The sequence below is a fragment of the Heteronotia binoei genome, chromosome 12, assembly GCF_032191835.1.
Source record: "Heteronotia binoei isolate CCM8104 ecotype False Entrance Well chromosome 12, APGP_CSIRO_Hbin_v1, whole genome shotgun sequence".
Lineage (NCBI taxonomy): Eukaryota > Metazoa > Chordata > Lepidosauria > Squamata > Gekkonidae > Heteronotia > Heteronotia binoei.
In genome coordinates, this window is record NC_083234.1 from 27762327 (window position 1) to 27789822 (window position 27496).

A 27496-nucleotide genomic window follows, 5' to 3' on the forward strand; every position below is an offset into this window, starting at 1 on the left:
TCCTCTTGGCCTTGCTGATATTTATTGTAAAATTTTTGATTTTTAAACATTTTTATGTTTACGTTAAGATTTACTATTGTGACTTAGAGCCAAGCCCCCATTTATTCAGTATATTCAGTATAAGTTCTTTATTCAATTAAGTGTACGCACAAGTTTAATAAAAGCGATTAAAATCAGTAATTGTATTGCAGACACTGCTTGAGTAATCTGACAACAGCAATTCCTGTCAGTTTCTGATGTCATGAATGGTTCCTGGGTCCATCCTGTATATATTTGAACTTCACAGAGAGCTATCACAAACTTTAATTTTTCCATTTCATGGTCTTCTTGTTCCATGGTTTTCAGTCCTCTTCCCCCTATCCACTTCTAAGGGAACACTTTTCACTGAAGATGATGGATTAATCTCTAATCTGTACCTTGAGACCTTGGGGAGCTATGGCCAGGCAGAATAGCTAAACTACAAAATGTTAATAAAGCACCACACTGTAAACAAAGAGTTCTCTATGTATATAATTTTTTTCTATCGAAAGCAGACCGTGCTATAACAAGCTGTGCATGTATTGTCCATGACAGGGGAAAATGCGCAGAGAATGAAACTCAGGAGATTGGGGGGGGGGGGGGGGCGTAGTTTGAATCAATTTCAGTTTGAATTAAAGGAAATGAAGATTATTTGTTTAGAACGTGGTGCTTTACTAGTGTTTTATATTGTGCCTTTTAATACAACGTATTCCTCTGTGGCTACTAGTGCAGGTCAGAATAGGCTAGATAAACCCGTGGCCTGACTCTGTACAGTAACTACATATTAACCTGAAGCCATTCAAAAGTTAAACATTTTTTTTTTGCTTAACATCTCATTTGACTGAAAAAAATTCTTAATTGAATAATTCTTCATTGAATAAACTGACAACAATTATTGGAGGGTGGCTGAATGGAACCTCCATGCTTAGGAGCAGTATGCCTCTTGATTCGCCAATTCAGGGGACAAGGCATCATCTTCTCACTTGCCTTCCAGTTCCAGATGATTAACCATCTCAAACCAGTTTGGTGTAGTGGTTTAAGTGTGCAGACTCCTATGTGGGAGAACCGGGTTTAATTCCCCACTCCTCCACTTGCAGCTGCTGGAATGGCCTTGAGTCAGCCATAGCTCTCATAGGAGTTGTCTTTGAAAGGGCAGCTTCTGGGAGACCTCTCTCAGCCCCCATCCACCTTACAGGGTGTCTGTTGTAGGGGAGGAAGCTAAAGGAGATTGTAAGCCGCTCTGAGATTCAGAGTGGAGGGCGGAATATAAATCCAATGGTTTCAATCGGTTTCAACAAACATACACGAGAGAGTCGTTGAACCGGTTACGGGGAAGTGACCCGAGGACTACATTTCCCAGAAACCCTTTTGTGCCGTGCGAAGAACTGTGTCATTTCCTACAAGGAAGTCAGAGGCAGATAACTGTGCATGCGATCGCAACCTTTTCCTTCTTTTAAGAAACGCCGCACGGAGGCTGTTACAGAGGTAGGAGAGAACTTCTCGCATTTGATAGGGAGAGCTGGGGAGGCAGACTTAAGGTCCTACAGGACAATGTATAGATGGTTTGCCTTAAATCGCGACATTCTTAACATGGAAGGACAAACCAGATCGGCAGTACTTTAGCAGCCCCCTCCCATGTATAACTTACTCGCAAGTTTTTTTCCTCTGCACAGACTTGCTTGGGAGTAAGTCGCGTTGGCATCGCTGAAATTTACTTATAAGTAAACGTACATAAGATTACGCTGCAATTCTAGAAGTTCCACTGACTATCAGTAGGACAGGTTCCGAGCAAACTTGGATAGGATTGCAATTAGATTCTCTGAAACGACCCTCAGGGTCCTAGACGTACTAAAACGAATTACAGGATTGCCCATTACATCCAATGGCCAATTCAACCTCTCCCAGTTTCCAATGGGCAATCCTGTCATTCATAAGAACATAAGGGAAGCCATGTTGGAAAAGATCAATGGCCCATCCAGTCCAACACTCTGTGTCACAGTGGCCAAAAAAAAAAGCAAGCGCCATCAGGAGGTCCATCAGTGTCCATCAGGACACTAGAAGCCCTCCATTATATCCATTGTTGGGCTGATGTCTGTTATTGTTAAATCTCTATGGGTAAGAAGGTCTTTAGACTGTGCTTGTTTTATTAAAGTTAAACCATCACAAGATTGCCTCCTCCTCTCCTGTCTTTAATGGAAAAAAAATCATAGATTTTGCTTCAGTTTCTTTTAAAGTTAACTGAAATTTCTGTTCTGAACCCATGTTAGCTACATTCAAAGAGGCTGAGGGACAAGTAGAATCCAGACCACACAGGAAAGCAAAGTGATACTAGTAAGGCTGGGGGCTTTTGAGGTATAGTGTTCTCCATTTCTGCTAATATACAATGATCTTTGGATTACTGTTAGAAGACCAGAAGATTAGGCTCTTCTAATAGAACCTTGTTAATACAACTAAAGCCACATTTTGTCATGCCCTCAGCATGGAAATTGGCCCTCTATCTGTAGTAGGCTGATCTGGAAGGGCAGAATTGTGCTATGACCTTGAAGCTGGACCACTGTGAAGCACACTACATGGCGCTGCACTTGGAAATGAATTCCAGCTTGTGCAAAATGATGCCACTTATTTGCTGTCTAGAGTTACTTGTAATCAAATATTACAACAGTGTTATTGCATGGCTGCCTATTTGTTTCTGGATCTAAAGCGAGGTGCTGGTTAAAACCTATGAAGCCCTTAATGTCCAAGAACCCACAGATCTGCAGGAACACCTGTCCCAGTATACTGATGAATGGTAGCTTTGTTCATCTTCAGTACTTAAGAGTACTGGAAGATTAGATCACCATCTGCACACAGCAGAACTTTCTTAGTAGTGGCTTCTTTGTGGTAGAATGCCCGACACATTAAAAGAAACATCCTTCATATAATTATCATCATGGCAACAGTGCAAGACCAGCTTATCTAGATGGGTATTCCTGTAGAAGTCTTACAGCAGTCCACAGATATTTTGCTTGCCTTATTTCACTACATTTTTTTTAAATCACTGTAACTGTCCTAGACTCTTCAAATGGACTTTGGTAAATTATTGTAAAAGTCTGGGATATATTCAAACAGCTAAGTCTAGCCATAGATGTGCTCTCTTGCAGCTTCCAGTATGGCAAGATTTTAAAGTACGGTAAATCCTCTCTTATCCAAGTTAAAAAACAAGTGTAATATGAAAATAACATTTATTTACTTAAGTGCTCCATTTTTACAATCCCGTTAAAATATCAAGATTTATGTATTAAAGACATGGGCTGATAAATCAGGGCTTGCCTAAGGCCCATCAGCAAGTTCATACCCAAAGTAAGATTCATATTAGGAAACTTCCTAGATCAATTTTTAATCCAGCATGGTGCTCAAATTTGCCATTTTGATGGGGAGGGCGGAGAGACTGAAAATAGAACTGGGTTCTTTACCTGCTCTTTTTGACAAGGGCAGGATTATTTTTTTCTATTCCATTATCTCCTGTTTAGAACAAGTTCATTCCTATAATAATGATCTACTAATAAAGTTGCATAGAAGAGTCCAGTGTTGCATAATTGTGCTATGCTTTCTTCCCGTATGCGAGCCATACTTCAATGTGTTCCTAACAGAAGTACTTCCTCTGAGCAAGAAACAATTTAGACAAAAGAAACCCTGCTTTTCTTGATTTAGATATAGATATGAGAATATTGTATGCATCATTAGACCATCATTTTATATGCAGAGAGCTACATTTTTACTTTGGAGAAAAGACTTGTATAGTTTGAATATTCTTGCAGGGGTCACAGACTAGATCTAGGATTATTGATGATTGTTTGGTGATTCTTCACTTAGTTATTAGGTACATGCTTAAGCAAGCAGCTTCTGTTATGAAAGTTTCAAATCAAGCAATTCTAATACCCTACAACTTTAAAAAGCAAAACAACAGTGGTTAGCACACCTGGTAACCAGTGTTCCCTCTAAACTGATTTAGCATGAGCTAGCTCACAGATTTTTAGCCTTAAGGATAGAGTGCCATTCCCTTTCTCTGCCTGCCCCCTGCATCTTTACATTTTGACTTCAGGGTTTTATCTATTTACATTTGCTTCTAGCACATGTTTAATATGTATTTATTTTATTCCATTCATACCCTTGCCATACCCCACAAGTGGAGTATTACATCAGTTCCACTGGAACAATTACTTTTATCTCATGCTTGAGGATTTCTTCAGCTTTTAAAATTACTAGATGTCAGAAAATTCAAGCTCACTAATAGAGAAACAAGAAGTATTTTTTATTCAATAATACATTTTAATAACTAGTATCTAGAAGTTAGAAGATTTTAAAAAGTGACTTCACACGGGAGTTCATTGCTTTAGGAAGAAGTGGGTACAATAGATATTTCAATAAAAGTTGTTCTCCTTGACATACATTCCAGTAGGCTGCAGTTTATCTTATTTTAAAGGTCACTATTTGTATGTAAGTGATCAGTTTGCAGCAACCATTTTAAGTAGTATTAATAAGCAAAAAAAACCCTCTTTTGCACCAGCATGTAGCAATTTGGAAAGCCAAAGCAATTTTAAAATAAGCAGGATTTACACTTCAAAGGAAACAAAATAGGAACATTTTAGATGATGCTAAGTAATACATGCTGCTGTGAATACAGCTATAAGGACTCTGAATTTCTAGGATGAATAAGAATTTCTAGGTACAACTCCATTTGCCAGATCACAGCGTATTCCCCATCGCAGGGCAGATCGCTTCTTCTCAGTAGGCACCAGGTAATTGTTGGGTATATAAATATGCTGAGACCGAGGAGGAAATTCCGTCTTATACAGCATCTGTTCCCGGATGCTCCATCGCACACTTTTCCTGGAATCTTCCCCTGGTAGCCGAAGTGACTCCCAGTCATGCTTATGCTCCAAATAACGAGCTACCCGATCAGTCTTCATTCTGTTTTGATTCAGTTGGTCTAATCTCGGTAATATGAAGGACTTGGGATGGCCAGTAATGATCAGGTCCTGCTCAGATGATGGACTGCTTTCGCACTGGCTCTCTTTTTGAGAATCATAACTCCGGCTCTCTTCTGAAGATCTCCAGGAATAAGCAGCCTCTGATTCTGGGGAACTCTTTGGCTCACATTCTTCCTCAGACTCTTCATCTTCCTGCTGAGTAGTCTGACTATATGTTCTCTGACTCTGATCCCCATACTCAGGGTCACTTATACTGCTGGACTCAGGTTCGCTGGTGATTGATTCATCTGTCACCTGTATTTCTCCGTTGGGTCTTCGCCTCAGAACTTTCCTTTTCATCACAGGTTTCCTAGGAACTCTGGGCTCCTCTGGTTGCAAAGTGGGTTCCATCTGAGGATGTTTGATCATCACAGGAAGCATGGGTCTGGTCACAGAGGTCACAGAAGCTTTTGTATATGGATCAAGCTGAGGTGGAACACGGCCTTGTCTTGAGCTGTCTCCCCCTCCATGTTCCACACAAAGGCGGATAAAGGCCATAGCTGCTTTAAGTCGATCTTCATAGTCCATAGTAGTCCATTGGTACCGATCTGGCCCCATCAGAGCTTCCATGACTTCTCCTTGGCAGATGTTGTTACTAATTCTGAAAGAGAGATGCTAATACTCACACAATATTCAAATCTGAGATGTTATACCTACCAAAGTTTATTAAACAAAAAATTACTCTGAGAGAATCATTTGCTCATCACTGGCAGGAACTTACCTTGCCTTCTGTCAGCTTAGAATTTATTTCAGAGATTTTTGTGCTGCCTCATTAGAGGCCTTCTGAAGTCAGCTTACAATTAAAATAATAAAATATAGGTTCTGATAAGTTCCCTTTTACAATACTTGAAATATAGTAAGTCTTACACATTAAATTACTATACAGGTGATTTTTAGACTCTGATTCCAGGTAGCCCTGAGATTCCTTGAAAACATATTGGAAGTCCTTCAAGAAAATGATCATTAACAGAAAAAGAGCTTATATGAATAACCGCTTGTCTGCCGTTCTTCCACCACTTATTGTTGCCGCACATTTCCAGGGGTGTGCTTTGGATACACTTAGAGTGCAAAGACCACCAAGCCCAGTTAGTATCCCATATCAAATATATTCACCCTAGAATATACCCTAGGATACTCTGTTTCTTAGCAGCCTATTTGATGTGGAAGACATTCCAAAAGTCAGTGCTTGAAACCCACAGTTGTACACTTGCAGCCCAATCCAGACATACGTGGCAGGCGGCCGCTGGGGTTAACTGCTCGTTTCCAGGTCTCCACAGGTTCCGGGCTCCCGGAGGCTCTGCATGTGAGGACTGTCACCCATGGCTGGGCAAGTTCCACTGTCCCGCCTCCCTCTCCGCTCGATCTCGACTGCTCGGTGTGCAAGCGTCTCTGGCACGTGAACCAGGCAGTGGGCTCCGGCAGGGGGCATCTGCTGACCTCGCTCCCCTGTGCTGCTGCCTGCTCCCTTCCCTTGGTCTGCCCTTTGCCGCGTTCCCAACCCCTGGTGGGGCACGGGGCATGTGAGTGCGGCAGCTGCCCCACTGTAGGGAGATGGGTCAGAGACTGTCCCTTTAAGAGAGTGTCCAGCTGAAACGCAGCCTGTTCTTCCTGCCGCCGCCCCTGTAGGTGCTCTTGATCTCTGTCTCCGTTTTGCAGGTGGGGCTCCAACACAGAGGCTTCCGCATGTGCTGCTCCACCGCCCCCCCCCACTCCCTCAGCTGCTTCTGCCCATTGCTCGGAGCAGAGCCCCACCCACAGCGAAACTGCCCAGCATGCACCAGGGAAACTGCTGCACTCTGTTCTGGAAAAATAAAGTCTGAGCTGTGCCCTCTGTTGTCTCTCCTGCTTGGCAAATGCTGCACATTCCCGGGGCAACCCCCCCCCCTCTGGCAGTGGCCTCTCCAAGGGAGTGCCTGGGAGGGTGGGCAGACTTGGTTCTTGGGGGTGAGGAATGGGCTATGAGCTGCCACGCTGCCCCCCATGTGGCTGGATGGGAAGGGGAGGCGCTGTCCCTCAGCCTGCCCGGGCTGACAGCCTACCCAACCACACAGGGCTGCTGTGCGCTGGGCATTTGGGGGGGGGGGGTGCTCTGGGTGGTGGTGGTAGTGTCTTTTGGACTTGGCCTGGCAGCTCCCAGACACACATTCCAGCTGCTGTCTAGGACAGGGAACTCCTGCACTTGACACTTTCTGCTTGTCTGCACATGCCCCTGCCCGCCAGGCTGCCATTGGCAGAGTCTCTGACAGTGGGAGGGAATGGGGGATTGACGGCCTCTCAGGTCCGGGCTTTCCGCCCCCTTGCCCGGTCACGCGCAATGAGCCAATGGCATGCGCCTGGGCAAAATCACCATGGCGACGGGTTCTCTCTTGCTCATCGGGCCCCTCTTCCCTCTCCTGGTGCAGCATACCCTCTCCCCTTTGGAAGCCAATGAGGGGTTTCTGAGCTTCCGCAGCAGCGGAGGTGACCTTTGTTTTTGGTTTCAACGAATGCCTATGGGGCACGCTGCCATTTTTGCAGGTGTAAAGTTGCACCTCTCCGGGGGGGGGGGTGTCATGGGCCAACTGCTCAGGAAGCTGCCTAAGCCTAGCCACGCCCCCAACTCTACCCCCTCCTCCGCCTGAACGCTGCGCTCCGCCTCACTTCCGCCCACACTCGGGCACAGCCCTCAGGCGCCACTGCCCTCGGGCGAAGTGGCACTTGGGCTGCCCCCCGCCCACGGAACTCCCCTCTAGTGTGGCAGTGCCAGTCGTACGTCAGCGCAAACCCTTCCCGCGCCCACATAGCGGCTCATCTGCTCCCAAAAGACTTTCCGCCCCCCCCCCCCCCTTCTGGATTGCGCTCTAAAGCTTGAGGATTTTGCGATGTAAGTAACTTCTTTTGGAGTATGAACATGAAAAACCAGGGAGAAGTAATTATCTGGTAAAAGCTATACCCTAGCCTCTTTACTAGAAGTAATTTGCTGATGCTATTCCCAACTCTTTCAAACACTTCTTTAAAAAAAAAAAGAGGCTCATTTTGAAAACACAGTTTAAAATATTTGTTAGCAAACATAGGAAATAAGCACTTTTTCAGTACTAGAAAGATGTAATTAAGCATGAACATGATGCCTTTATGGAAAAGCATAAAGAAAATCTAGTTTTTGCAAAATAAATGCATTCTAGCAGCAAATATAAAGCTTGAATAATTATGTAGTTACTACTCTAGACTAACTAGCACCATGTTCTCATGTTGCAGCTTTTATAGGGATCTTCACTATGGAAGAGAATGGGACAGAGATGGAGAAGCTGCTAAAGAGGGTTCAGGAGCTAGAAGATACTGTGCAGAGCTTGCAAGAAAAACTCTTAGAGGGGAAGGAGACCACAGTCACTGAAAGAGTTCCTCTGACAGCTGGAAAAACTAAGAAGCGCCAGCAGAGGCCATTTGATTTTAGTGCTTATGGCCAGAGACATGTAGCTCTGAAGATAGCATATCTGGGCTGGGAATACCAGGGCTTTGCTAGCCAGGAGAACACTAGCAATACTATTGAAGAGAAACTGTTTGAGTCTCTAATCAAAACCCGGCTGGTGGAGAACAGGCAAACTTCTAATTATCATCGCTGTGGGCGCACAGACAAAGGAGTTAGTGCCTTCGGACAGGTAAGCACTACCTTTGTTATATCTCTATGTGGAGTTGCTGGCTTGGGTGTGAAGGTTAATATGGCTATTCTCTCCCTTCATATTTCTCTCTCCTTTCTTAATGCATCCTTTCCTGTTCTCTGGGTAGATCTATGCGCAGGGAGTAGATTTACTGACAACAAGCATTTATTTATTTCTATTGCCAGTTTGGTGTAGTGGTTTAGTGTGTGGACTCTTATCTGGGTTTGATTCCCCACTCCTCCACTTGCAGCTGCTGGAATGGCCTTGGATCAACCATAGCTTTCGCAGGAGTTGTCCTTGAAAGGGCACTGCTATGACAGCCCTCTCAGCCCCACCCACCTCACAGGGTATCTGTTGTGGATGGGAGAAGATATAGGAGATTGTAAGCCTGAGTCTCTGATTCAGAGAGAAGGACGGGGTATAAATCTGCAGTTTTCTTCATTATCAAAGTTGTAGTCAACTTTAAATTAAAATATTGACATTTAAAAGCTAATAGTATATAGGGAACAAAAAACTTATGTTTCGTTTCAAGAAATAAACACTAAATGAAACCTATTTGTAAAACATTAAGGCTGCACAGTAATTAGTACCTCTATTTAATAAAATATGTCAGAAAAAGGGTTTTGATAATCAACTGATAATTAAGAGACATTTAAAATTTTAATTTCACAATAACTATTAAGTAATGTTGGGCTAGATCCTGATGAAATTTTTATGAACAGAATGGAAAGTTTCCTCACTCTCCCCCTCCTAGTCCAATCTACTAACCCCCACAAAATTCTGTTGCTGGAGGATAGAGAACCTGAGGAACAATGTGAGGACCTGTTGTGGGAAGGGGGAATCAGTGGACACTGCCAATGTAGTCAGTACAACCCACTGAAACCCTTGCTTTCCACTGCAAACAGGCGGCTCAGGAAACTAAGTGGATAAACAGTTCCTTAGAACCCAGAAGTAATTTAACAAGGAACAAAGGTATTTGCTGTCAGTATTTCTTTGAGGAACTGTATTATAATTTACTGAAAACTGGCATTTTTGTTGAGTTACAAGGGGTGAATTCACCAGGACATCATGAGAAAGGTTACAAGTTACATTCTATCATCAGCGTCCCTATAATCAGTGAAGTAAACAGCTTCAAAGAATACCTTTAAAATTATTATGTTTATCAATTTACTTGTTGTTTTATGTGTGTAACTGTCTCCAATGCTTCAGGTGATTTCTCTGGATCTCCGCTCAAACTTTTCAGAGAAGACAGTAGATGAACCTAGGATTACTACAAAAGAGAAAGCTAGCAATACTTCTGAGGAGATCCGCTACACCCATATTTTAAATCGGGTGCTGCCTCCTGACATACGAGTACTGGCCTGGGCCCCAGTAGATCCCAACTTCAGTGCTAGATTCAATTGCCTGAAGAGAACTTATCGCTATTTTTTCCCTCATGGTGACTTGGACGTAGCTCTCATGAATACCGCAGCACAGAGATTTGTGGGAACCCACGATTTTCGTAATCTGTGCAAAATGGATGTATCTAATGGTGTGACCAACTTTCAAAGGACAGTTCTCAGTGCAGAGGTGCAGCCTGTGAGCAGAGAGATAACTAAGCAACAAGACCCTTTCCAAATGTACCAGTTTGAAGTGACAGGCCAGGCGTTCCTCTATCATCAAGTCCGTTGTATGATGGCTATCCTCTTCCTGATTGGACAAAGGATGGAGCAGCCAAAAATCATTGATGAGTTATTGGATATAGAGAACAACCCTAGAAAACCACAATACAGGTAACACGGTTAAAAAGGAAATCTTAAGCGTACTCATGTTAATCTGTTATAGCAAAAATTAAGTTGTAGTGGTGACTATTAAGTTATTGTGCTGATTATGGGTTCCTGTAGCCCACTGTGGGTGTTTCTTAGCCCTATTCTCTGAAGTCTCCTTAACTGGACATTGAACCTGGGTTGTTTTGCATGCAATATACATATTCTACCATTAACTCCTGACCAGGAAGGTCCAGACTAGCCTGATCTCAGAAGCCAAGCAGGGTTAGCCCTGGTTAGTACTTGGATGTGAGACCACCAAGGAAGTCCAGGGTTGCCATACAGACTCAAGGCAGTGGAAAACTGCCTCTGAACATCCCTTGACTTGAAAAACTTATGGGGTCACCATTGGCTGCAACGTGACGGCACTTTCCACCACCTCCATTAGCTAGGGGTCTTTTCTTTTGTCCTACAGTACTGTAAGGATATCACACATCTGAGGAGATGGCCTTGTCTTTACAAGCTTGCGGAATAGTCAGATTGCCTTAGGATACCTCAAGATTCTGCATTGTCTCTATTAAATTAACATGTGAAACTCTGGAGGTGTGGAAAGGAGCTAGACTTAGTTCAGGTAGCATAAGTGGCACCTGTCCACTGTTAGACTTTAGTCCGCTCGCAAGTGTTTTGAACTGGGGACAAACCAATGCGGAACAGTAAACATACATCAGAATTGGACAGCTGCACAAACTCTGTTTGCAGCATACGTGGCCCCAAAGATTGGCTAGTACTGCCTTGATTTATTGGAATCTAAAACTATATGGATTCATGAGAATTTATATTGTATTTCATTAGTCTGATATCAGTTGGGCTAGTATAGTTAAGGGGGGAAATGATTTCTTGCCGCCTTTGGTAGTTAAAAGAATGCTCCTCCCATCAAAGTTATCCAACATTGCATACTTCCAGTTCTATATAATTGACAGTTTACAAACAACTGGTTTTACCAGAATAGTTTATTATATCCGAGAGTCAGTTTTCCTAAAATTAGCATCTTCTTATGGAAATAAGAATATGCAGGTCCAAAGCATTATGAATCACCATTTGTTTATTTTGCTTTTGCATATAATTAACTGGTGAGGGGTCTTTAATGACTGTTTCCCTGACGCACTTGTGTTTATGCTACAAAGTGTAGCACAAGACCACTTGTCTAAAAAAAAAAGTGCCTCTCCCTGTGTGCATCAACAGACTACTCAGATAATTTAGCAGGATCCAGATCAGCTTTATGATGCAGGTATTCAACTGCATTCACAACAGATGTTGTATACAACTCTTAGCTCAGCAAGGAATCTTTGTGTGGGGCAAGGAATCTTTGTGTGCCAGCTTCCACACATGTTTTCTTGCTACACTGAAATATCAAATCTCCTTTTTAGTTTTCATATTAAACTTTTGTTTTGGCAGCATGGCAGTGGAATTTCCTCTGGTCCTCTACGACTGCGAGTTTGAAAACCTCCAGTGGATCTATGATCGTGAAGTCCAGGAGTTTAATGTTACTCATTTACAGCAGCTATGGGCTAACCATGCTGTTAAATCTCATATGCTACACAGCATGTTACAGGGGCTAGATTTTGTTGGAATACCCACAGGTAGGATTCTATGCATTTCTAGTACAACATTTATTGTACCTGGGTCAGTGGATGATACCATCATGCCCCTTTTATTATTCCATGCTTGTGTTTTACAGCAATTCAAAAGGGCCAGAGGAGCTGGGGGAAGGTTATCCACAGAGTAATGAGAACTGTCTTTTATATGTTTACAGGTTTGAGCAATGACACTACAATTCCTTGGAAAGAAATAAAACCTCCAGTCCACAACCAAATCAGTGCTTTGATCGAGGGAGTAAAAGCTCGCAACTACAAACCGTTAATGGATCGCCCCAAATGTGAAGGTTTGGAATCTCGCATCAGTCACTTTGTGCGTCGAGGACGCATTGAACTTCCGCACTGCAAAAAAAAGCACGCTATAACAGAAGCAAATGAACAGGTGAAAATTAACAGCAGCTTCCATGATATTGCGGAGAAGGACAATGAAACTTTAGAAAAAGCTGCAAAGAGGGTTTGTGTGAGTGCAGACTGATGTTTCGGGGACTACCTCTTTATACACCTCTATACATATATTGATACAACACTCTTTTGTGGAGATACTCCTCCAAGACTAAAAGATGTCAGCATTTTGCTACTTTTAAAAATATTTTTTTAAATGTTGTCTTCAAGGTAATTGAAGAAAGATTGGAAAACCACTATACTGGCCCTGCAGTTTTTTTCAATAGACACAGTAGTAGAAAATAAATATATAGTATTGAAGTTGTAACCAAATGCCTAGTAAGCAATAAAAGATGGGACAAAAACACTGCAGAGAGCAAATACGGATTAATTAAATTCACTGCTGCAGCTATTCTAAGGAAGCAAAAGAAAAGTACACAGTTTTCTATTACAGACATGCTACTGATAAAGAGAGGAACAGTAGAACCCTATCCAGCCAAGCATATTCTAATGAAATAAACACAAAATACATTCAAGATTTACTTTTGTAAATGTTCACTCTACTAATCACACACACAATAGTGGCCTGTGTTTAAAATTCAAGTTCATATTATTTGTAGTACTAGTCATCACTTCTCTCTCTGCCTGCTCAAGTGTAGCACTCTACAGTATTCTTGTACAGTTCCCACAGAAATTTTGCATTATGGTAGTTATCCTGCATTATGGTAGTTATCCATCTTTACTCCTGTTGTATTCAGTAGGCATCCTTTATGGGTGTGCATGCATATACAGCTTTAATTTAGCAATAAATCCTACTGAATTTACTTGCGAGTAATTAGGCTTGTTGCTGTGTCTCATACTGCAACACAAAACCATTGCTTTGGGACAACCAACATGAACATTTACTCCAAAGTAAGCCCTTATGTTCGCAGGGACACTGCATGCTGTTATTTGTAACAGGCTATGGGTGCGTTGAAGCTTAATGCAGACAGTACTGATCAATCCCTAATTATAAGGTGTTTACACAACATAAAACTGTTGTGTGGGGGGACAATAAGGTATGGTCTGAAGGTGTGGGATGTAACAACTTCACTGGCATGGATGGGATAGAAACCCTATGTGTACTGACTCAAATCTTGAAAGGTGAGACGTTAATGTGAACTACCAACATGAGAGGAAGAAGACAGAGAATCATTCAGGACTTCAAAGATCGTATTTTTTAAACTGATATCCCATTTAATTTAGTTGCCATAAACCACTTTTTAGGTGGGAAAGCAGGAGAAAACTCAGTAAATTCAGGGCAGAAGAAAATTCAGGGCAGGTGGCACAGATGTCACGAATACCACTAACCATATTAAACAGGCTTAAGATTTGGAGCCTTAATGAACAGCTTAACCTCTTCTGTCACTTAGCTGACATAATTAGGATGGAGAATTTTGTCCGCAGAATGGAGGAAAAAGACAAAGAAACAGAATGGTTTGTCCAAACCTATACCTGGGGTCTTTCCCTCCAGAAACTCAACTACATTCCGCTATTACTTGCGGTCTTCAACACTGTAAGCTGCATTTTAATTTTTTGAGCTTTGTCATTTTATAATTATGGCTGTGTTGTTAACTGTACACCACCTCAAGCAGCTCATAGGAGACCTGCAACATATAATCTAATCTCGTAACTAAAACGAAATGTATATCTGGATATGCACTTTCTGTTAGCTAAATACATTCACTAGGCCGACAGTGATGCACAGAATAACCCCATCGATGAGCTTACACTGGAGTAACTTTACAAAACCCCACACTGGAGATCTCACAGCCAGTTTGGTGTAGTGGTGAAGTGTACGGACTCTTATCTGGGAGAACCTGGTTGGATTCCCCACTCCTCCACTTGCAGCTGCTGTAACGGCTTTGGTTCAGCCACAGCTCTCGCAGGAGTTGTCCTTGAAAGGGCAGCTGTTGTGAGAGCCCTCTCAGCCCCACCCACTTCACAGGAGATAAAGGAGATTGTAAATCGCTCTGAGTCTCTGATTCAGAGAGAAGGGCGGGTATAAATTTACAGTCTTCTTCTTCAGTGCTTAGGATATAGCACAAGAACCTAGCAAAGCCTTGGGCTCGAATCCTCACAGTCATGAAACCGGTGGGAGTGACTTTGGACCTTCCATTTTCATTCACCCTAACCTACCTCACAGGGGTATTGTGAAATTCAAAGTGAGGGAAAGCCCATCATGTACACTACTGCAGACATCGGGGGTAAGAAAGAGCGAAGAGAAACACTTTTATAAGCGATTTTATGAAAGAACGGGGCGCGGGGGAGATAGGGAAACCCTTACAGAGGCAATGAAAAGGGAACCCTGACACGAGACAGCTGCTCAAAGCAAGGACGAGCAGCGACGCCCTACTAACCTCCCGGGACGACTCGTGCCACACACTTACTTCGCTGCCCTGTGCTCTCGCGCCGCAACTGTCGTCTTTCCCCTCAACGGCCGTTTAAACCGAAAAATGCTACGGCCTATCGCTAGCTCCGCCCCCTCTGGGAATGCGCCTTTTCTATTGCCCAGGCTCGCTCCAGTCCCAGCATTGTCATTGGCTTTCAACTTTCTTGTCCCACCTACCGCTTCGAACCGGCGATGTTCGATATACGGAACGACGCTAACTTGTGAAACAATCTCCTTGAAAGGGATTGTAGCTCCGCCTCCTGAGGTCTTGCAGCTCATTGGCCGCGTTTCTTCTAATGGCCCGCCTACTTCTTTTCTGGTTTGCCGCGCGAGTAACCCGCGAGCAAACGCGAAGCCGGCGTGGCCACGCCCCCTAGCGTCTCCTTGCTCCCGCCCTCGAAGACTCGTATGCAAGATGGCGGCTCCAGGAAGCAACGCATGGCGCTTCGGAAGCTTTGCTATGAAGCCAGGGAGTCGGCTTTTTTCTCACAGCCAAAGCGCCGCTGCCCCTCTCACCGCGGAACAGCTGGCGGAGAAAATTCGTGCACAGAAGCGGGAGAAGGAAAAAACGCCGGAAGTGAGTCTGTTAGGAATTGACGGTTGGTCGGCACTGTAGCGACCCTGATTTCTCCTAGCATGCATCCGAAAATCACTGAGCTAAATAGGGATTACGGTTCCCACCGTGCACTCTGCCATAGGAACGCTGCTGCTTCTTTCCATGAGATTTCGAAAGTTTGTAAAACTGCAGTCCCATAACACGTGTGCCCCCTTTACAATCACGTTTACGAGGATGAAGCTGTGCCTAGGATTTCATAGCAAAGTGGTACTGCTGAGGCTAGAGCAGGGGTGTCAAACATGCGGCTCGGGGACCCAATCAGACCCCCGGAGGTCTCCTATCAGGCTCCCGAGCAACTGGCTCTTGTCTGTTTCCTTCTCCCTCTCTTGCTTCGTTCTGTATAACAGCTTGCTTTACAAGGCTTGTTCAATCGCACAGGAGTTACAGAGCAAAACCTCAATTTTCTACATTGGTTGAGGCTCTTCTGCCTCCTGGTCCCTTGGGGAAGGAAGGAAAGAGCCAGAGCTTTCTTTGCCCAGTTCTCTGGATCCCATGGGAGAAATACAAAGAAAGCACCTTTAAGACCAACAAGTGGTAATGTTTTAAGCAAGTTTTAAGTTTAAAAAAACCCCCAAAAAGCATTAGGCGTGTTTGTGTCCTTTAAAAAGTTTATATCTCTGCTACCTAATCTTAAATATGTAAACACATGGCCTGACCCGACATAGTCCAGCCCAGCCTGACAAGTTCTTATTTATGTCTGATTCGGCCCTCATAACAAATGAGTTTGAGACCTCTGGGCTATAGGGATGCAAAGGTAACAGGTGAGCTCCCCTACTTTAGTTCCGTATTGAGAACTTGCAATACATTCATCTTTTAAAAATTAGGTCTTGATTATGTTCTTACTGGCAAACATGTATGAATTATATTTCATATGTGAAGATGACTGTTGTGACCCACCCTGAACCCACAGGTGGGATATAAATAAAAAGAAATAAAAACACAAGGAGCTTTTGAATCTCAGTTCTTATGCCAATGATCATTGCCTGAACTCCTCTTCTTCCCCATTACTTGTTCCTTGAAACTTTCTGTATTCATTTACACTGTAACTGATGGCCAACAGATTAAATCTCCAGGGGAGTATTTAGTTATTTATACCCTGCTTTTGGGAGACTATTAAGGTAGACTGGGGTCCCTACACAGACTAAGGAAATGGCAAAACATCTCAGCACATCTGTTGTCTAGAATATCTTGTGGATGGCATTGCCATGAGTTGGCTGTGACTCAATGGCACATTTTTTCTTCCTGCCACGCAGGGAGCAGAAAGCAGCTTACAATATTCTCTTCTCCTCCATTTTATTATAACAATTCTGCAAGTAGAGTAGGTTGAATGACTGCCTAAAGTTCACCCGGTGAACTTACACAGCAGAGTGAAGATTTGAACCGGGGTCTTCCACATCCCGGTTCAATGCTCTAACTGTTGTGGTTTCATTACTTAAATCTTTGTGTTTGTTTGGTTAAGGACGTTGGGGGGGGGGGGGGGAGAAAGTTGTCTTATAATAGGATAGTGTCGTGTTGTGTTTAGAGTATCAAACCAGGACTGAGAAGTTGTCAGTTCAGATATTCACTTGACTGTGAAGCTTACTAAATGATTTTGGGCCAGTCACATTCTCAGCCTAACCTACTTCACAGGGTTGTTCTAAGGGTCAAACTGAAGAGGGAATCCTGAATTCTGCAATGAACTTGAAGAAAGCCAGGACAGAGGCCTGGTTATCAGCAGTTCAAATATATTTTTGTATTTGCACTGTTTGAAGTCATTGGTTGGATACAGAAAATGTTGGGTTCTGTAACTCTACATGCAAGAGGATCTGGGAGAGAAAGGGTTAAGTAAATTTCTCTCTCAGGTACACTTGGCAGTTGGCCTCACCCTCTCATCAGTTAGATGTTGAGCCTATTCTTAGATTATCACTCACTTGTATGTGCTTTTTTTCTCATATATAAAATATCAGCAAAAGTTAACTAAGAATTGATTGAATTGTATCTTTTTTTCACTGGTTATGCATAGGTTCCAAAAGATCCAGTACGGAAGCGTGTATACCAACTCATTCAGCTCACCCAACAGCTACAGCGTGTTCATCCTAATGTGTTGGCCAAAGCACTCAAACGCGGGATCCTGTTCCAGAATAATGAGATTGTGGTGATTAATAAGCCATACGGCCTCCCTGTACATGGTGAGAAAAATACAATATTCAATATCCTTATTTAATATGCTTTTCTCCCCTTTCACTCTCTTCTTCTCCAGACGGAACATTCCCAAATCCCTCAGCCTTTCTTCATAGGGCTTGGTCTCCAGGTCCCTGATCATCCTCGTCATTCTCTGCACCCATTCCATTCTGTCCACATTGTTTTCAGAGTGAGGCCTCCATAATTGCAATACTCGAGTGTAGTGTACAATGGGACTATGATACCTTGCAATTTGGATGTTATGCCTCTGTTGATACACCCTAAGATGGCATTAGGGTCACTGCATCACACTGGAGGCTCATATTTCACTTAAGGTCCATCTGTACTGCAAGATCTTGTTCACATACACTGCTACCCAGAACTGTATCACCCATCCAGTATGTGTGTTCTTCATTGTTTGTACCCAGATGTAGAACTCGGCACTTATCCTTGTTAAATTGCATCTTGTTCACATGATAAGAACAGTTTCTGTCCCCTCCCCTCCTCCCCAGGTGGTCCTGGAGTTAAAAGTTGTATCACAGATGTGCTTCCCATCCTGGCAAAGATGTTGGATGGCATGAAAGCTAAACCCCTGCACCTTTGTCACCGGCTGGATAAAGAGACAACGGGTGTGATGGTGCTGGCACGTGACCAGGACACCGCACATAGAATCCAGGAGCTGTTCAGAACCCGACAAGTGGAAAAGAAATACTGGTATGGGAAATTCAAGTGGTGTTCACTTTGTTTTGTTCTTGAGAAGCTCCGACATTCTGCTTTGCACAAGAAAGGTTCCAGATTCAGTCCCTAGTGTTTCTGGTTAAAAAGACTAGATAGTAGGTGATATGAAAGACCTCCACCTGAGACCCTGGAATTCTGCTGTCAGACTGAGTGGGCAATACTGACCTTGATTGACTGATGGTCTGATTCAGCATAAGGCAGCTTCATGTGTGTATTCAATCAGCCATGAGTTTGTGTGTGGTTAAAATAAATTGTATAATTTTAACTTGATTTTTAATTGTGGAAATGTTTTTATGTTCACTACTTGGTAGACCCTGGTTGGTTGGAGAGATGACATAAAAGTGTTTAAAATAAATTAATAATAAATAAGTTGCAGTCATTTTGGCACAGTGCCAATGTGCCATGGCTCGTTCCTCTTAAAAGAAGAGACTGTAAACACAGTAGCTGACTGAGAAGTTTCACTGTCTGTTATCTTGGCAGGGCAATCTGCGTTGGAGTACCAGATCCAGCAGATGGGGTGGTGGACATTCCCATTATTGAGAAAAAGGTGGAGGGCCATCAATCACACTTCAAAGTGAGTTGGTTTCCTGTTGGTGACCTTTTTCTTGCTTATTTTAGCCAGGATTTCTCATAGCGTTTTCCGATATATCCAGGCCTCAGATTCAGCAGGAGCTCACAGGAGCACAGCTCCTGAACCTTTCTAATAATAATAATAATAACTTTATTTTTATATCCCGCCCTCCCCCGCCGAAGCGGGCTCAGGGCGGCTAAGGGCGGGATATAAAAGGGCTCAGGGCGGCTTCTGAGGGTTCCCCCTTCTTCCTCCCCACCTACCTTGTCCATTGAATAGTAGGTGCAGCTGCATAACAATCCCTGGATTAGGAGAGTGGGCAGGCAACCAGCCACCAGGAGCTATGCCACTCCCCCAGCTGCCCTCATTAACCCTGGAGAAGCCCACACCTCCCTTTCTCCACTTCTTATGTGATTTTGGGCAGCAGGTGGCTTGCTGGCCTTTTGACGGGGAGGGGGGGCAGCTAAGGAGACCCCCAGGCAAGTGAGGCTTGCTTGGGCTGGATTGATTTCTAGCAAGCCCAAACAAGCCCCACTCACCCATGGCTCTCCTTTCTTGCATTGTGTTGCTTTTGGCTGGGGGGGGGCATATGCTAATTAGCTATGCTAATGAGCTCCACCACCTATTTTTGTACAAAACAACCCCTGGATATATCCCTTTTGTTTCTAAGCACTTCAACATTCATTTATTGCTTCAGTGAATCTCAACACAATATTGCAGCAGCTTTCCCAGATCTGTATCACTGTTGACTGCCTTTGTCCATATCACTTCCTGGTTGGACTACTAGAACTGTGCCAGTGGTGGACGGTGTTATCACTGATGTCACATGGGGGAGCAGATGTCTCCAAAGTGAGACTTGGCCCTAATCATAATTTTCTGCAGCAACATATTGTGAAGTTGAGCAAAGTCACAAGGTCTGTTAACAAGGTCCGCCCAAGTAACTTGATGAAAAGGATGTGTGGATGGGACTGTATATTCAGACTGGCATCCCCAATTCCCCATTCTTATCCTTTTGTCTGCAGTCTTTGTAGTCCATCCACTGTGACCATGCTTAACTGTCCAAGATTACTAGCTGTGGGATGTGCCTGATAAGCATTTGAACTCTGATGAACTTAGTTCTCTTTCTTCGTCGTAGATGACACTTGCTCCAAACTATCGCATTTCCCAAGAGGATGGGAAGACATTCAAAGTACGCCAAGATAGAGGTGCCCATGTGGCAGTGACCCGCTACCGAGTTCTGAGCAGCGCTTCTTCTTGTTCCCTTCTTGAACTCCAGCCAGTCACAGGTAGAGCCTTGTTGCTATTTGGTGGGTGACTTCTGTACTGTTTCTTTAAAGGCATACAAAAAAATTCAGTAACTGTTTTGGGTCAAATAGCCTTTTGGTACATTTTGCTAATTTACTGAGTGTCTGGGAGCCTGATGATTTTTCTCAGTGGCTGCTGCTTGTGCTGTATTACTAATACAGAAATATGGTCAACTTGAAACTTTCTGGTAGATTTTGAAGTGTGTATTTTGCTCCAGTGCCTTTTTTTTCCAGTTTTGAACAGCTTTATTGTAAGTTAAAACATGGTACACTTACGTAAGCACAGTTGCGAAAAGGAAATAACAGTACGTACAAGGAATGCTGTAGTACACTGTTTCCCATTTGCACGGTCGGGATCCAGTACAGGGCCACGGAAGCCTCACTACCAGGTCACAAGAAAAGCCAAAGCTAGCCCCGCCTCCAGCAAAGCATAACCTCTGCTCTGCTTCCTTCCTTCCACCATCTCTCTGTTGTGCAGAGAAAAGCTAGCCTTGAAGACTGACACAGGCTGCAAAGCCTGAGCTCTGTTTGGCTTCCTTCCTTCCCCCGTCTCTGTGTTGTGCAGAGAGGAGCTGGGCTGCCTCTCCTTCCTTCTCCCCCCCCTCCCAGTGTCTGACAGAAAAGCTGGCGTCCACTGGCACTTTAGATCCATTAAGTGTTCTTCAAGGTATGAGCTTTCATGTGCCTTGCAGTATGTTCTTTTGGGGAGATTTCCCAGGAGACCTGGGTGGCAAAGAAGGGGTGTGTGTGTTTTTCAGCTGGGAGGGGCAGGGAGTGGGCATTCCAGTAGCTATTTTTTTACCAAATGACCCCTGGGCAGAATTGTTGCTGGCTGGGGTAATCTGATGGTCAGTGAGGCTTTTTTCCCCTTTGTCCCCCCTTCTTTCTTTTTCCGTCTGCAAGGGATGCTCTCTGTCTGTATTCTTGGTGCTGGGTGTGGGGTGAAGCAACAGTGGGAGGGCTTCTAGTGCCCTGGCCCCACTGGTGGACATTCTGGTGCTTTTTGGGCATTGTATGAGAGAATTTTGGACTGGATGGTCCACTGGTCTGATCCAACATGGCTTCTCTTATGTTCTTGTGTTCTTTATTTCCTTTCCTTTCCTTTCCTTTCTTTCCTTTCCTTTCCTTTCCTTTCCTTTCCTTTCCTTTCCTTTCCTTTCCTTTCCTTTCCTTTCCTTTCCTTTCCTTTCCTTTCCTTTCCTTTCCTTTCCTTTCCTTTCCTTTTCCTTTCCTTTCCTTTCCTTTCCTTTCCTTTCCTTTCCTTTCCTTTCCTTTCCTTTCCTTTCCTTTTTACTGGATGAAACTTTTCTGTTCATCATACTGTTGTTGCAGACATAGGAGCTCTTGTCAATGAAAAATTGGCACCCCCAATTGTAGCCAGCTGGCCTTTCTATGAGATTTCTGTGTGAGTGAGTGAGAGTCAGAGGTGTGGGGCAGAAAGAGATTATTGGAGTTACTGCTGTATATCTCAACAGCACTGGCACTATGAACTTGGCACCATTTTACTGTTCCTGCTTTTAACAGCTGTCTGACACCAAAATTAAACTCCTCCTGTAGATATTAAAAAGAATGAAAGAAGTTCACTGGCTAAATATCTGCACAACAGGTTGCATTTAAAGGCATGGGAAACATAGCCAGTAAAAAGTTGCAAGCCCCTCATAAATATCCTTTTTGGGATAACTGCAGAAAAGCTTGTATGAACTTCATATAACTTGAAATTAATTCATTAATCGCAGTACAATTTTCTGCTACCTTTCACAGCAATTTCCCAGTGTTTCAGCCAAGGAAAAGCATGAAAAATAGCTGTCAAAAGATTTTCTTGAAACCAAGCAAGCTTGGTTGTAGCTTGAGGAAGGGTTCCAGTAGTAATAGCTGAAGGAAGGGCCTACTAAATGTGCCAGCATATTTTGAGGTACAGCAGCTGCCAGGGCCCATTGTGGGTGGTACACAGCACTGGCATTCCTGATGGCAATGGCAACAGCACTTCCAACTGCATACACTGGCCAGTGCTGTTGAGGAAGGGGTGTATAGGTGGTGCTGGGCAATTGAACATGGGCATTAGGAGTGCTTGCAAGCTGGAGAAGAACACAGATAAGTGCATGCAGGTGTGAGGGTGGAAAGAGAGGACCCTGGGAATGTATGAAAAAGTTGCAGGCCACCCACTTTCCACCCCCATTTTGGCTCAGCATGAGTTTAAGAGAGATTTTTCTGAAAACAAAGTTACTTCAGAAGAAGAGGCAGGTTTGGGGGAGTGCCCTGGAAGTGACATCACTTGGCCTTTGACCTGGAAGTGACACCACAGGAAATGACATAATTCCTGGCTCCACCCCTGAATTTTAGTGGCCCACAAAGGAGAAGTGTAAAAATAACTGGGCCACAGGAAAGAAAAGTTTGGGAAACCCTGCTGTAGCAGTATTCATTAAACACTTTCCTGTGTTCTATCAAATACAGAATGAATAACGTCATAAGTGAAATATGTGGTTGATCAACAATATAAATAATTAAAATGTTTAAGTAATCTGCATAATAAGTACACTAAAGATAAAGGAAGTATAAAGAAAGATGTTGTGTGATTCTGTGTCATAGATTATTTTATCGTCGCATGGTGAGAGTGTTACTTGGAGTATTCTGAGAGTAGTGTAGGGATATGCAGTGATAGTTAGAAAATAGAGTAGTTTGAGATGTCTTGGGTTGTGAGGAAGATCTGTATGAGATTCGATGTACTGAAGGAATGAGAACCATTTAGCAAGAAATTTGGACATTTTAGGATAGAGTTCCAATTGTAAAAGGTGGTCTATACTGTGCTTTTTTGATTAACCACTTTCTTCTGTTAGGATTGACACCAGATTGAATTAGTTACCTTTGGTGTAGAGCAGGAGGTCCCCATGGCACCCACCAACACCTTTCTTGGTGCCTGCAAATGTTCTTAGAAAGTGAGTGGGGCCCAGGAGGGTTTTTGCCCAGCAGAGCTTCTGATTCACCATCAGAGAGCTCATTGTGCAGATATTTTAGGTGTTGCTTCTGCAGCAGCTGCTACAACAGCACTAGCATTACTCTATGTGTATGCAAGAAAATATTATTGAATTTTGTTAATTGAAAGGGGCATCCTGTTAAACAGAGCCATTGCCTGAAATACTGAAGTTACCATTTGAGTTACGCCATAACCTAATTCCTTGATATTTTGTAGTTGACTATGCCTCCTGCAGCAGTCATTTTGTAGTTGTGTTTGCCACCCTATGTCAGAATTCCAAAGGTGCCTGTAGGCTCTAAGCACGTTTGGGACCCTTCTCTAGAGGTGGTCAATATATGGACGCAGTTGCCAGGAAATGATAAGGCAAATATGCTTTGCTGTTATGGTTAAGATGTGGCTTTCTAAAAATGACTTCCCTCACCTTTCCCTTTTGCTCTATACACAGGAGTGAAACATCAGCTCAGAGTCCATTTGGCTTATGGCTTGAGCTGTCCAGTCCTTGGGGACCACAAGTACTCAAACTGGAGCAAGCTGGCACCACAGGTAACAAATGCATGATGAGAAGAGCCATTGATGGGGAGATAAAACATCAGTGTATCTCAGCTGCAGAGTTCTGGGTAATCCATGGCCTGGCATAGTCAAATTCTAGTATTCTGGCTGGGCGTGTTCATGTCCTGCTGTTCTCTTCCATTCAAGGATCTGTTTGACCACATATAAAGAGCGTAATGTCAACAATTCCCTAAACTTATGGGTTCTGAGCCAAGAATACATTGTGGTCCATTTCAAAACGCATTCTAACCATGACGTTTGTGTCTAGAGTTTATCTGCAAAACTCCTCATGGTTTTCTCAGTTCCCCATCTTATTAGCCACATTAGGATTTCAACATCTGCAGCTTTTGAGATCTTCTTTTCTGATTTCCCCCTAATTCTTTTGCATTGTAACTTTTTACTGAATGAAATTTAACTGGAGAGCCAACATGAAAAAGCATGCTGCCTAGAGCCCTGGCAGAACTAGCCCAAGATGGAGTCTCTTACATTTTGCACTTTATTCTCTCTCTTTTTAAATATGTTTTATTAAAATTTCAGAAATAAGATTAGGGAAAAGGGACGAGGACATAAGGTAAAATAATATTGATGAAATGACATGCTCTTCTAACATAAAACACATAGTAGTCAAAAACCATACACAAGAAAAGAATTATTCTCCGTATTATAGTACAATAATATTCTTAATAAGCCCAAGTAGCTCATATAAGACTGTGAGTTTCATACCCCTAAGAGCTTTTTAGATTTCCTCAAAACTAAAGAAGAAATTCAAACCTAAGAATTAAAACATCTGTAGAAGGGTGCCCAAATGTTTTTATTCTTTGAGTATCTCCCTCTTTCAAAATTGTCAATAGAGTGTCTATCCCATTTTGCGTTTTATTATTTAAATGGTATTTTTATATTTCACAAGCTGCTTTGGACCCCCCTTGGAGAGAAAAGTGAGATGAAAATATTTGAATAAATAAATAAATAGCTTTACTAGCTTTTAAAGGAGACTAGACAGGTTCATGGAGGACAGGTGGCTCAATGGCTGTTAGCAGCGATGGCATCAGTATTTGCTTGGCCATTCTGGGAAATATGACAATGGACAATTGGGTCAGATCCAGCAAGGATCTTCTCTTCTCATGGTTTTAAGAGTGACTCTAATGACGGCTATTCAGTTAATTCACTGCTCTCTTTTGCTTCGTACTTTTAAACAGAAGCTTCCTGGTAAGGCTCTGAAGCGACTGGGCTTGGAACAGGCCAAAGCCCGTTACCTTCCCCTCCACCTACATGCCCATGAGCTGTCCCTGCCGGATGGAGAGGAGAAAGAGAAGAAAATCCATTTATTCTGCAAACCACCCCGCTTCTACTCTCGCTCCTTAAAATACTTGAAGTTGGAGTTTCCAGAGGAGGAGAAGTGAGCAAGGCTTTTCCTGGGTAAATGGCTTTGATGGACATTCTCATGCTTCCCACAAGCTGCAAGGCTTTTGAGACTCTGAGGTGGCCGAACGTGGAGCAGGAGAGAGTCTCCTCTTCCAAAGTGTGCATCCAACTAGAGAATCTGGGTACCCAACTGGGGAGACTAGAAGCAGCAGTTCCAGGGCCTGGGGTTTGGACTGGTCAGCAAGGTTAACTTATCTGAAGATTCTGGTATCCAAATGACTGTCAAGATTCATTACTAGTGAACGTCAGGAGGCATATGAAACCCAGTCCAACTCAAACTGGTTATTCTTTTGAATAAATAACCTGGCATGTGCTGAGTGGGTGTAATCTAATTGAGGCAGAGAGAAACCATCAGGAATTCCATATAGTTGCTGAAAGGATTCCCAAGCTTCCTTCCAGCCTTTCCCTCAGGTCTTTAAGTTAGCTATGTTTCATAAGTGCAAAAGGAAACTCTCCTCTCCACCCCACCCCCCCCAAGTGGCAGGAACAAAAGGGCAACCTGATTTTAATTAGCTGTAATGCTCTAATTCCCTGACGTGGATGGCCTAGCCCGATCTCGTCAGCTCTTAAGCAGGGACAGCCCAGGTTAGTGCTTGGATGAGAGACCACCAAGGAAGAATGCAGTTATTATGCATGAGCAGGCAATGGCAAACCACCTCTGTTTGTCTCTTGCCCTGAAAACCGTGCAGGGTTGCTGTAAGTCAGCTGCAGCTGAAGGGCACTTTCCACCATCAGTACTTCTAATGCAGCACTGCACAGTTTATGATCCTCCAAGCCCGGAATCCCCAACATGGTGCCTGCGGGTGCCATGATGCTTGTAGGCACCTTTTCTGGCACCCACCAAGTGTTTTTAGGAAGTAAGTGGAAAATAAGTTTTTAGGAAGCTTTCACTTAGCAAGACCTCTGATTGACTATTGGAGATTCATTTGACTGTGCATATTTTTAAAAATGTTGCTGCTGCTACCCCACCCACTATATTACTGAAAGTTGGGTCAGGGCAATCATTTTGTGGCCAGCTCCGCCTCTTGTGGCAGCCATTTTGTTGCAATGCTCACCATGCTGTGTTAGAATTCCAAATGTATCTGCAGACTCAAAAAAGATTGGGGATCCCTGTTGTAAGCCCATCGGTCCGTTAGCTGTGAGGCTCACTAAATGTTTTGTCCTGCTAGCAAAGAGGGAAGGTTTCCAGCAGCCTCGCAACACTTGATTCAGATGGGGTTGGGCTGCTTACAAGGAGGAGCGTGATTCCCTTCCTGAAACCATTTTTCTGATTCAAATTCCCCCTCCATGCTGCTATTTGCCACTGGTGGAAAATGCATAGCAATTCCAACTAGTGGGTTTGAGTTGGAATACTACTTTCCCCAGTGCCAATCCTCCCCCCCCCACCCCTCATAGGCTGCTGGTTACTTTAAAGAACTGAAGGATTCAGTCATGGAGCTGCTGCCCTCTTACCTAAATGCAACCTGAGCTATGACTTTAAAAAAATTGAGGCTGTCTCATAGGTGGCTGGAATTAGCCTCTGTCGTGCTAACAGTATTGCTTGTAGTGTGCAAAGGGATTTTGCTTTTGTGACTGTGTGCCTTACTGTGGACAAGCACAGTTGGCTCTGGATCTGGATACACATGTAGTCTTGTTGGAAGGAGTATGGCTAACCCATATTGAAAGTACGGTTTACAGCCATATCTGTCGATTTGCAAAATACGTGGAGTAGCTCAATTAAACTTTGGATGAATGGGCTTTTTCTCTTAATGCAATAGGGCCCTTGACTGACAATGGTGTCATCTCCCACCATTACTTCATTATTGCATTTTCCTACACACTTGTTGCCAGAAAACATTAAAAACACCAAAAATAAAATTCCACGCTGCCTGCATTCTCTTAAGCTCCATTCCTGTTTGCCATTTGCTAGACAGGAGCAACAAAGATGAAATACAACGCGGCTGTAAAATTACACTTACAGCCATGTGTGTGCTTTGTAAGCACCTTTCTGCAAACTTGTGTTGCTTTTGTTGTACTGTGGTATGGATTGAAGTGAGGCACATATGGGTGGGACTGTCACAAGATGGTTCTGTGGTTGGAGTCTGTGGTCTCTAGGTTTCTTTCTGCCCTGGATCATGTGGAAGACAAGTTCAGTGAAAACCACAGTGGATGAAAAGGTACCTTAGAAAGAAAAATAACTTGGATAGGGCAAGCTGGAGGGATGCAACTTGCTGCTCCCAAATTTATAAATAATTGCAAGCAGGCAAGGCAGATTTGAAGAATCCATAGATGAATCATTGGATACAAATTAA

The 27496-nt window shown here is 43.4% G+C and overlaps 3 protein-coding genes across 5 annotated transcripts; 2 read left to right on the forward strand and 1 right to left on the reverse strand.

Annotated features, from left to right (window-relative positions):
- Positions 1-1395: 1395 nt before the first annotated feature.
- On the forward strand, positions 1396-12810 carry PUS3 (pseudouridine synthase 3). Its single transcript, XM_060250687.1, has 5 exons — positions 1396-1503; positions 8262-8662; positions 9872-10434; positions 11863-12047; positions 12221-12810. Exons 2-5 carry the CDS (start codon positions 8282-8284, stop codon positions 12535-12537), a joined length of 1446 nt encoding a protein of 481 aa, XP_060106670.1. The 5' UTR covers positions 1396-1503; positions 8262-8281; the 3' UTR covers positions 12538-12810.
- HYLS1 (HYLS1 centriolar and ciliogenesis associated) lies at positions 4289-14960 on the reverse strand. Of its 3 annotated transcripts, XM_060250688.1 has the most exons (4): positions 14843-14914; positions 12323-12404; positions 10286-10415; positions 4289-5628 (listed from the first exon to the last, which is right to left on the reverse strand). In XM_060250688.1, exon 4 carries the CDS (start codon positions 5595-5597, stop codon positions 4701-4703), a length of 897 nt encoding a protein of 298 aa, XP_060106671.1. In that variant the 5' UTR covers positions 5598-5628; positions 10286-10415; positions 12323-12404; positions 14843-14914; the 3' UTR covers positions 4289-4700. The 3 variants fall into 3 exon arrangements, with proteins under 3 accessions (XP_060106671.1, XP_060106674.1, XP_060106672.1); XM_060250691.1 differs by lacking the exon at positions 10286-10415 and having other exon boundaries at positions 14843-14960; XM_060250689.1 differs by lacking the exon at positions 14843-14914 and having other exon boundaries at positions 10286-10351.
- A 225-nt stretch (positions 14961-15185) lies between these two features.
- RPUSD4 (RNA pseudouridine synthase D4) lies at positions 15186-27062 on the forward strand. Its single transcript, XM_060250694.1, has 7 exons — positions 15186-15451; positions 17493-17658; positions 18163-18364; positions 18869-18962; positions 20095-20245; positions 23680-23777; positions 24980-27062. Exons 1-7 carry the CDS (start codon positions 15290-15292, stop codon positions 25181-25183), a joined length of 1077 nt encoding a protein of 358 aa, XP_060106677.1. The 5' UTR covers positions 15186-15289; the 3' UTR covers positions 25184-27062.
- The last annotated feature ends 434 nt before the right edge of the window (positions 27063-27496 follow it).

What these genes read in the sequence shown, in the direction of transcription:
- HYLS1 (XM_060250691.1), bottom strand. Translation starts at nt 5,597, where the DNA reads ATGGAAGCTCTGATGGGGCCAGATCGGTACCAATGGACTACTATGGAC.
- PUS3 (XM_060250687.1), top strand. Translation starts at nt 8,282, where the DNA reads ATGGAAGAGAATGGGACAGAGATGGAGAAGCTGCTAAAGAGGGTTCAG. An exon ending in CCTAGAAAACCACAATACAG is followed by an intron (nt 10,435 to 11,862) that starts GTAACACGGTTA and finishes TTGTTTTGGCAG; the next exon opens with CATGGCAGTGGAATTTCCTC. An exon ending in TTTTGTTGGAATACCCACAG is followed by an intron (nt 12,048 to 12,220) that starts GTAGGATTCTAT and finishes ATATGTTTACAG; the next exon opens with GTTTGAGCAATGACACTACA.
- RPUSD4 (XM_060250694.1), top strand. Translation starts at nt 15,290, where the DNA reads ATGGCGGCTCCAGGAAGCAACGCATGGCGCTTCGGAAGCTTTGCTATG. An exon ending in GCCATCAATCACACTTCAAA is followed by an intron (nt 18,963 to 20,094) that starts GTGAGTTGGTTT and finishes TCTTCGTCGTAG; the next exon opens with ATGACACTTGCTCCAAACTA. An exon ending in GGAGCAAGCTGGCACCACAG is followed by an intron (nt 23,778 to 24,979) that starts GTAACAAATGCA and finishes ACTTTTAAACAG; the next exon opens with AAGCTTCCTGGTAAGGCTCT.